Below are 10,142 nucleotides of genomic sequence, written 5' to 3' on the forward strand. Positions count from 1 at the left end.
AGAGTCGCGTGACAGACACAGTGATGATGCATATGTATTTGCAGTACACAAGCCGCGATTAAGAAAGCTGACTCCACTGTGATGATGTGACCCTGTCTCTCTCTCACACACACACACGGCGCGTCAGATTGTCATAGCAGAGTCGGAATTGACCCATTTTTAGCCTTTGTGCACAGCCAGCCTTGTAGGCTACTCTCCTAGGTTCACAAAACTGTCGTCCATAAAATGTGTTGCACAAATTCAAACATCTGGGTTGTGCTGTTCTGTCGTAAATAAATCTTAAACAATGATTCCTCATTGCATCTACTTTCGGAAGGCCAAATAAAGTGCTTTTGCTTTCGCACTGAAACACACAGCGTCTCCCTGACATGGCTGCATCAACGCTACTGCGGTTCCTGAAACTTTCTTTCTTTGCGTGCACATTTGGGTGGCATTACGCAAATATTTCCACATCGTGACGTAGACATGTGGGGGCGTGTTTGAACGAGGCGTTTTAGCCCGGTCTGGATCAGCCTTCTCTTTTAGATAGAATAAAACCTTTTGTGGGAGCCTTTGAGCTTTGTAACTCTGCAGAGCGTATACATGCACAAATAGCTACATAACACACTAAAGACAAGGAAAAATAGAAATCGCATCACATGACCACTTTAATTGCTTCTGTACCTCAATTAGTTGAGTAGTGGCTTTGGATAAAAGTATCTGCAAAATGCATGAATGTGAAAATGAAAGTCATGTGCAAAAGTTAAGTTTAGATTAAACAAGAGGTTTGACAACACATTGTCAACTCGACATACCACTTGAGAGGCGTCCCCTCATATTCAAACCACATCTCCTCCACGTCGTCTGCCTTCATGACTCTGAGAAAATGTTTCTTGACTTTATCAGTGACTAGCGTCAGGTAACTGACCCGTGGGAGGAGCAGCTGACAGATTGAAAGAGAAAAACAGCACAGGTCAGATGACATGAAACTAACCATTCTACAGCAGAAAGAAAGTCTGTCATCTTAACTGACATAGTAGGGCTCTGCCTCTCTCTCTGTGGTTTCCTCTGGAGACAGTGTGAAACAGGCCGGTATCCTTCCGAACCAAACATCTCGGAGCACATCCTTGTCATCCGCCATTATCATCTTTCTCCAGGTGACACATATAATGACTTCAGTTGCTGAGCTGTTTAGAACACAGAACTTCAATATTTCATGACAGCAAGATATCAAGCAGGTCCTGACTGTAGGTGTTTATATATGATAAGATACTTTGTTATCGGTCTTAACATGCAGAAACAACTAAAAGTAAGCCACATGTATTTAAGAATCCCGACACAGCAACATTAGCTCAACTAGTGACATGAGTCTGGGCTGGGACTATTTGTTTGTTAACCTAAGAAGCCCAATCAGCATCTGAGAAAGGTTATTCATATGGCCACGAGTATGTGTGCTTGATAATTAAGCACTTTAATTTTTACTAACTTTACTACTTTTTTTTTTTTTACTACTGATGTAACATTTGAGGAGAAAAAAAAATGTATTAAATGAAATTGTATGGTTGTCAGAGTTGTTCATTTGAGATATTTAGTCAAATGTTTTAACATTTTTACTGAATCTGACACTACTCGTTTTCTATTCTGTTTTGTAGACACTGATAGAATACTTATTGTATTCTATTGACAACCCAAGTTTTTAAATATGCTAGATATGTTTTCTCAGGTTGGAAGAAACATAATAAACACCTTTCTGAGACATAAACGCAAATACGTATATAGGTCTCTTTTCATATCTCATCAAGCTCTCTAAAGAATACAGAAAACACCTACTAATCTAAACGGCTGCAGAAATTGTCATTAATAGAGGGAATTAAATGTAAACATCAGATTTAATAAGTAAAATATTAGCTCTGCTAACATTGGGCTAATGTTAGCATTTAACCCCATTTATGACTTATAGAAGAACCATGATATGCTTTAAAACGACCTGCTATAATCAGATATTAGTGATATTTACTCGCCTTTCTGAGACTGTAAGTATGGTCATGTGTAAATAAAGCTAGCGCCGACAGAACAACATTACACACGGCGAGACACCTTTGGAGCTACTAACGATACCAAAGATGCCTTGACTTCAGAAACTACTGCATCCAAACATTAATAACAGACAGAAAACAGAATAATAAATTACATTCATTAGATGTCGACAGAAAGCACTGAAGTTCAGCTCATCTTCAACACCAAGCGATGTCACGCATCCCTAAAATGGCACAGCCCTTCAAATTAAAAGTCTCTACGTCTTCCTTTATTGTCAAAATAAACCTCACAGAGCGTTGAGTGTTTTTCACAATAAAAGTCTCAGTCAGCGCGTTCATCACACGGCCGTGCATCTCCACAGTTCTGCATACAGTCATTATTTTATTGATTTATTTTTAATGGCGCTGTTGAATGATTGATTCAGTACCGATCTGGACGGGACTAACATCTTACAGAAGTTCATGTGCTTGAATATTTTAATGATTTTTTTTTTTTACATATAATTTTAATTTATTAAAAAAAACATTATTTAAATAGACGTCAGATGTTATTGAAAATCGCATCATGTGAAGGGTTGATAAGTAAATAGTAGCTCAGGGTAGTCAAAAACACATGAGGCTTTATAATACAATAACAGAAATATATAACGCAATCATTTGATAAAATTACAGTTTCATTCAGCTTATTAGTCTAAAGTTTTAGAAATATTGAATGGATTTCAGTTACTGTACGCAATGTGCATTCTGTCAAACTCAACCTGCTTTTTTAAGTTAACGTTTTTCATCTAATATTTATATTTTCTTTTCTTTCAGCTTCGTTTCAATTACTTAAAACGGTTTTCATATTATTCAAATGATTTTGACTGCTTGTGTTGTCCTCATTTGGATAAAAGCGTCTGCTAAATGACTAAATGTAAATAGTTATGAAACGACCTAAAATTCAAATGTTAGATTTCAATAACGGGGGACAGAGCCCAATGAGTTTTATTCTCTGTTCTATCTATTATAGCTCAGTGGTTTTACTCCATCATATAGGATTTTTTTTTTTAACTTTTAATTCACTACAGCTCAAAGCATAAGATCCGACATTTCTAAATTATAATACTCGTTTCTAATGTGCAGAACTGAATAAAACACAGTCTATTAATGTTTGTGCAACACTCAACATTATGTTGGAGGACGTAACATAGAACTGTATTAATAAAGAAATAAACGCATAATAGTGTTCAAATCAAAATTATTTTCATTTTCATACATTTGAGTCATAAATGTTATACACATTAATAGTATAGTGAAGAGAACCCTTCAGTCCGGAAGATGGCGCTAAATGAATGGAAGCAACGCTGCGCATGCGCTGTAATTTCAATCGACACTGCGCATGCGCGTTTTACATGGAGGCATTCGAATGAGTTGTATCAATTGCTGATGGTATTTTAGGCAAAAACATAAGCAGTTTCGATTTTGTTTTCTAAATACAGGTCAAATATATGTTATTGTACGTTTATTATTCAGAGTATTATATTGGGTGGCGGTGTTTTGTTGTTAATATCTTACTATCTCTGCAGGTCTTTTGTTGTGCATGTTGAACTACGGTTCATTTGAAGCTCTGGTTTTCTACTGTCTGGTAGTCGACTGTTAAATGTGTTAAGAGAGTTCAGAGTTACCGAGTAATGGAGGCTCCGCCGGTTACTGTGATGCCCGTAACGGGTGGAACCATAAACATGATGGAGTATCTTCTGCAAGGTAAACTTCTATTAGTTTATAAATATAACCTCATTAGCAGTGTCGGGGTAACGCATTACAAGTAACGCGAGTTACGTAATCAGATTACTTTTTCAAGTAACTAGTAAAGTAACGCATTACTTTTTAATTTACGCAAGTTACTTTTTTTTGTTTGTCAATTTATTGATTGACAGCTCTGGTGTTGCCATGGTGACGGAAATCAGAAGATGTTAGAAGACGTATTAATTCATCTCACTCACACAAAAAAACCCACAGATTCAGTATTCCTCAAAATGAATAAAAAATAATGCAACTCAGAATATGACGCAAACCTGCAATAATTCAATGTTAAACAACACAAATATGCTTTATGTATTTAATCCCATTCTGTTTGCTTCTGACCTTCGATGATCCAGTTCAACTGTACACTCTAAAAAATGCTGGGTTGTTTCAACCCAATGTTGGGTTAAAAAGCTCATTTAAAAATGTAACCAAAATTTAACCCAACAGTTGGGTTAGTCCATATTTGACCCAACATTGGGTTGAAACAACCCAGCATTTTTTAGAGTGTACTAATAAGCCAAAATTACTCTAGACAAACATCTGTGTCTTTTTTTATCGCTGAAGTGTGTTGAAATTGCTTCTACTTTACTTTCCCTTCAGCCTGAGGCTTATTCATTTAACTTTTGGTGTGAAAAGGCTTTTATATTTGCCAAAAATAGAACTTTTTTATTTTAAAAACAAATGAGCAAGCCCTGTCCAGATTTAAAAAGTAGCGCAAAAGTAACGTAACGCATTACTTTCCACAAAAAGTAACGTAATTAGTTACTTTTTGATGGAGTAACGCAATATTGTAATGCATTACTTTTAAAAGTAACTTTCCCCAACACTGCTCATTACTATTATTATATCCCTCAGTCTTCTAGATTATACTGTTCTGGACAATATTTGAAATTTGCATTTCTCGTGTTATTGCTCTTTTTTGATAAATCGCTCTTTGTATTTCTCTATTGTATATCTTTTGGATTAAAGAGTTTGCTAAATGAAGAAATGTCAATGTCATTAAAGTAATTATATGGACTTTTTTTTTAAACTTATACAATTCTCCTTTAATTTAAACTCTTTATATTGAGATTATATCAAATAAATACTTTGAGTTGATTTGAACAGAAACATGTATGGAAGCCCGTTTCCGCCATAGAAATAAATAAATAAATAAAAATGAACAAGTAACTAAATAAAGCCAATTTTGACTTTTCATCTCACCATTCTGACTTTTTTTTTCTCACCAATTTGATTCTGTAATACATTCAATATAATAAATGCTCTTAATTCTGAGAAAAAAAAGTCGCAATTGGCTTTATTTATTTATTGCGGAAAAAATTACAATTACCTTTTTTTTTTTTATTCTGTTGCCGAAGGGAAAAAAAAAACAATTGTGAGATATAAACTCAGAATTGTGAGATGTAAACTTGGAATTGTGAGAAAAAAGTCAGAATTGTGAGTTTATATTTTTCTCAGATTTGCAAGAAATTGTAACACAGTTGTAACATAAATTGCAGTTACCTATTTAGTTATTTTATTTAAATTTAAGTTAGTTATGTCTTCTGACTTTACTGTTTTATTCGGCACAGGCAGTGTACTGGATCAGTCTCTGGAGAGCCTCCTACATCGACTCAGAGGTCTGTGTGATAACATGGAGCCTGAGAGCTTTGCTGATCATGAGCTGGTGTATCTGCTGAAGGGTCAGCAGGGCAACCCGTTCATGCTGCGTGCGCGCCGCTCGCTTCTTCACCCTACTGCCCCTTGGCATCTGCGCTATCTAGGTCAGCCGGAGGTGGGCGACAAAAGCCGTCATGCCCTGGTGCGAAACTGTGTGGATGTGGCTGCCTCTCACAGCTTACCGGACTTTCTCAATGAGATGGGTTTCCGCATGGACCATGAGTTCGTGGCCAAGGGTCAGGTGTTCAGGAAGGGTGCAATGAAGGTGGTAGTGAGCAAACTGTTACGTGTCCTTGCGTCAGGAAACACGGAGAACACAGAGCCGATGTCTCTGTCGTATCTTGTTGAGCTGAGCGTACTGGCTCCCGCGGGACAGGACACTGTGTCTGAGGACATGAGAAGCTTCGCAGAACAGCTGAAACCTCTGGTGCACCTGGAGAAAATTGACCCTAAAAGACTCATGTAGTGTGACTTGATTTCATTGGAGACTTTTGCTTGTATTATTATGATAATGGCTATTGTATGCTAATTGATTGATAAACATTCAAAAACATTTATTTTTAGTAACTAAATAAAAGATTTGATCTGTTAACTGGTTGCTAATGTCAGATTTATTGCATGACTCGGGCAAATAAAAGCATTTGCTGTCAAACATTGTTTACTTAATCAACTGAGTGTAATGGTGAAGGGATTAGATAGATTTTTATAAAGCTCATCGGTCTGAAAAGCGAGGTGTGCCCTGATTGGCCAGCTATCCAGTGTGTTGTGATTGGCCGAATATCTCAAGCGTGTGACGGAAATGTTACGTCCCTTACCATACTGTGATGCCCTGTCCGGCCGGAGCGACGAGACAAAAACATTAAAACCCATTATAAACGAGGCATTTGTTGCAGGGACATACTTACTGATTATAATGACTTATACTGTCTTTTTACGCGTTGCGTTGCGTTGCATTGCGCCGCGTAAACATAAAACCATGTCTGCAATTGTGATCGGAGAAATGACAAACAACAAGCGCTACTCTACACTGATCAAAACTCGTGTTTGAATCATCGGGGGCAAATCCTTTAAATATGAAAGCGTACTTACAGGCTGTGAGTCAGAAGCGCCAGACTGTCCTTGCAAAGTTGGAATTGCCCCACTTTATAGAAACATACACCGGCATTGTAGGCTACTCTCCCAGGAAACAGTCCTCCATAAAATGCGCTGCACACATCTGGATATTTGGTTTGAACTGTTCTGGAACAGTGTTGTAAATACTACTTAACTACTGATTTCTAGTTGTGTCCTCTTTTGGAAGGCCAAACAAAGTCGTTTCGCTTTCATAACAAAACACTCAACGTTACGCCTTCTTTCTTTGCGTGAACATTTGGGCGGCGTTATGCAAATCTTCCCACACAATGATGTAGACATGTGGGGGCGTGTTAGAACGAGCCGTTTTAGGTAGGCGTGGTTGACTCTGAACTTTTATAAAGAATATCTCTTTGGATTTGAGACTTTAGTCTTTGCAACATTACAGATATTATTTGTGCACCAAGAGCTTGTAGCACTCCAAAGATCATATGCATCATATGATCCCTTTAAAATACATTTTGATGTATCTTTGCCCAAGCCTGGTACTACAGTATTACTATTACTATAGTATACTATGACATGACTTTATGCTTGTGCCATGGTGCAACCGTGGTATTCTTTGAAATAATCTGGAATGCTATGTAAATACTATGGAGCGTGAATAAGGTAATCATTCAGAATCATGGATCGCACATGGATCATGCATATGAAAGTCAGCTGAGAATTTAACATTTAGTTGTAATCTGGTTCAGAGGAAGATGAGAATCATGTCTTTGGGGCAGTTTTCTAATGATTAAGGGATATTACAAGACTTCCTCACCTTACAAATGCACATAAACTGAATGATCATGTAACACTGAAGACTTGAGTAATGATCCTGAAAATCCAGCTTTGACTTCAAAGAAATCAAGTACATTTTAAAATAGATTTAATAGAAAAGTTAGGCCTATTTTAAATTGTAATAATATTTCACAATATTGCTGTTTTTGATTCAATTTAATTTTGACCGGTAGTGTACATTTTAATGTGCTATGTGCTACTCACTAATTACTAGTGAGCAACTTAAGTTTTGTATTGTTCTTATGTTTATACCATCTTTAAGTGCATGACGTTGTCAGTTGATTTCCTGAAGTATTCTGACTAATAATTTTCACAGTCACCCATCAGCACAGTCTTTGAGAAAGTATTTCGTTTTTAAGCATTTTTAGGATGAAACCAATATAACAGTACTATAACAGCAATTTGTTTAACTTTGTTAAAACTTGCGTTTTATTTGGATTAAAGAGTCGTTATCATTGTTTTAGGCAATTGCTATGGCAACAAAGTTGTAACACTGTATATAACTTTACACAGAAAAGGCTATTTTTTCCACACTAAAATCATGTTAATGTCATGTGGCTATACTTTTGAAACTGTACTTATTTTAAGGCTTACGGATCGGTCCCATTTACCTCTGTCTCACCGGAGAGCCTCACCGTTACGCAGCAAATGCCCCGTCATCTACAGTTTGTTAATCGCCATGCACTCTTTTATTCTCTGCAATCCATACATAACAACAGTTCATTCATAAATGAGTTCAGTGCAAGGTGCAGATTCCATTGTGCCTGCCATTCAGTTCAGGGTTTTTTTTATTTTTTTATTCTACTTTCTATAAACAGGAAACGATACCTGGAGAACAGTGACCCAAAGCAAGGATTAATGCTTCATTTGTCATCAAACGGTTGCGCAGTTGCGATGACCCTGTGGGCAGAAATTGGCGTGCATCCTCAGAATGTCCCGCCTGTGTCTCGGATTTTTAGATCCAAGCGGACCCGTGAGGACCTCTAGTTCCAGCACCTACGGAGCTTGGACATTTACATAGAATGTATTGCAGTTGTGGAGTGCTTGATGTCCTTGAATCAGCTGTTTCACAGTAGACTGATTGGAAGCGAAGATGGCTTTGTACTTTGTTGTGACGGAACCACCAGGCGGTGCTCGTTCACTGGCTGTAGATGATGTGAGGGACTGTACAGTGTCTTGTCAAATACGGGAGGACATACGGTTTAAAGGACAGGTGGCTGGACGGTTAGAGAGACGTCAGTCTTTGTGAGAGCAGAGGATGAATAGATTGCTAAGGGCAGTGACTCCTTGCAGATGGTCGACAAGATTATTAGAAGAAGTGCTGCCAAAGCTACTGGCTAGTTGAGGTGAGAGGAGGAGCCAGGAGCCATGAAGATAGCCACCGGAGGCTGGTCCAGGTGAATGTTAACGTCACCAAGGACTAGCAGTCGAGTGCCATTCTCGGAAGAAAGAGGACAGCAGCACGTCTAGCTTCTCCATGATGTTGCCCTGATGACCTGGGCCCGTATGTATAAAACTTCTCAGAAATGATCTTAAGAATAGTCTTAAGCTTTGACTTCAGTGTCAAAAAATTCTTAGTAAAAAGTAGGACTTGTCTAAGAGTAGGAGACCTTTATAAAGAAGCTAAAAGCAACTTTCAGTCAAGTCTAAGACTGATTCTTAAGTGTTGACTGAGGTGACACTTAAGTGTTGTGAACTAAAGACTACAATGATGTCAACTCAAAATGGCTGCCCTCGACCTCTGAAACAGCCAATAGTGAGCCTGCTCATGTGAAGTCACAGCAGCAAAACACCAATCATTTAATGTAACTATAATAAAATAATTTAAATAAGACACTGAAATATTTTTATATTTAAATGTATTTTTAAAAAATACTTTGCATTGTGCAAAATGATCACAAATGATTACTGATGCTTTGAAATTGTATTCTATTGGTATTTCTCCTCGTTTACAGTTGGATCAATCACGTGAACGTGAGTTCCATCAACGGCTCCACCAACTCCAGGAAAGCCCACAATCCTCATAAAAGTGGCTTGTTTTTGCAGCATGGTTTGATGGTCAGTTGGAAGGTCAATGAACTGCCATATAGTAGTGGCCAAAATTGATGTCCATCTTCACCCTTATTTAAAAAAAAATGTGTTAAAGATTTTGTAAGCATGTTGCATAGTTGCTCAGAGTCAATTGTTTTATTTGTGATAATAATGCAATGAAACATACCAAATTGTGCGGTCATACTTTTTGGCTATGCTGTCATACAAAGAAATTATGAACACATGCAAAAACAAGAGGCCCAACGAAATATCAATAACTGATGATGTTGTAGTAAATATCAATGTTGCCAATTTAGTGATTTTGTCACTAGATTTAGTGACTTCCTCACCCCTTTTGAAAAATGTTCAAAAGCTTAGCAACAAAATAAATTTATCGGACAAACCTTGTCTAGATTCCGAGGCTCCCACTGGTCTATATTTATATACATGTATATAGATCAGTGAACTCGCCATTATGATGTAATCTAGCAACATTTAGCGACTGTTTTAGCTTTCGTTTGAAAGCAGCTGGCAACATTGTGTTTTTTTCCCTCGTATTTTGATGGTTTAATTGAAATGTAGGGTCATAAAAAAATTTTTTTTTTAAACTCCACATATCACTTTTGGTCACTGTTGTGTTTGGTGGGGTTAGTGACACAATAGTTAAGACCCTGCTTACTGTGTCATCACCGGTGCATTGCTGCATTTTTCCAGCCAAAAAAATTGTATTACTACTTT

The 10,142-nt window shown here is 37.3% G+C and overlaps 2 protein-coding genes across 3 annotated transcripts in view; one reads left to right on the forward strand and one right to left on the reverse strand.

Moving 5' to 3' along the window:
• LOC107581687 (autophagy protein 5-like) overlaps positions 1-2,250 on the reverse strand; it is a 32,716-nt gene extending 30,466 nt beyond the window's left edge. For both annotated transcript variants that reach the window (XM_016267305.1, XM_016267306.1), the window contains exons 1-3: positions 2,171-2,250; positions 1,013-1,166; positions 795-922 (exon numbers count right to left, since the gene is read on the reverse strand). In XM_016267305.1, the coding sequence (XP_016122791.1) occupies positions 795-922; positions 1,013-1,126 (242 nt within the window). In that variant the 5' untranslated portion in view covers positions 1,127-1,166; positions 2,171-2,250. The remainder of the gene's footprint in view (positions 1-794; positions 923-1,012; positions 1,167-2,170) is intronic.
• A 1,144-nt stretch (positions 2,251-3,394) lies between these two features.
• LOC107581776 (mediator of RNA polymerase II transcription, subunit 18 homolog (yeast)) lies at positions 3,395-5,996 on the forward strand. The gene is made up of 3 exons (XM_016267426.1): positions 3,395-3,493; positions 3,581-3,758; positions 5,372-5,996. The coding sequence occupies exons 2-3, from the start codon at positions 3,686-3,688 to the stop codon at positions 5,923-5,925; spliced, it is 627 nt and encodes a 208-aa protein (XP_016122912.1). The 5' UTR covers positions 3,395-3,493; positions 3,581-3,685; the 3' UTR covers positions 5,926-5,996.
• The last annotated feature ends 4,146 nt before the right edge of the window (positions 5,997-10,142 follow it).

The sequence above is a fragment of the Sinocyclocheilus grahami genome, unplaced genomic scaffold, assembly GCF_001515645.1.
Source record: "Sinocyclocheilus grahami isolate Dianchi unplaced genomic scaffold, SAMN03320097.WGS_v1.1 scaffold37.1, whole genome shotgun sequence".
Taxonomy (NCBI): Eukaryota; Metazoa; Chordata; class Actinopteri; order Cypriniformes; family Cyprinidae; genus Sinocyclocheilus; species Sinocyclocheilus grahami.

Excerpts from the sequence above, each read along its gene's own strand:
- LOC107581776 (XM_016267426.1), top strand. The coding sequence starts at position 3,686 with ATGGAGGCTCCGCCGGTTACTGTGATGCCCGTAACGGGTGGAACCATA. Across the intron at positions 3,759-5,371 it reads GATGGAGTATCTTCTGCAAG|GCAGTGTACTGGATCAGTCT; the intron begins GTAAACTTCTAT and ends TATTCGGCACAG.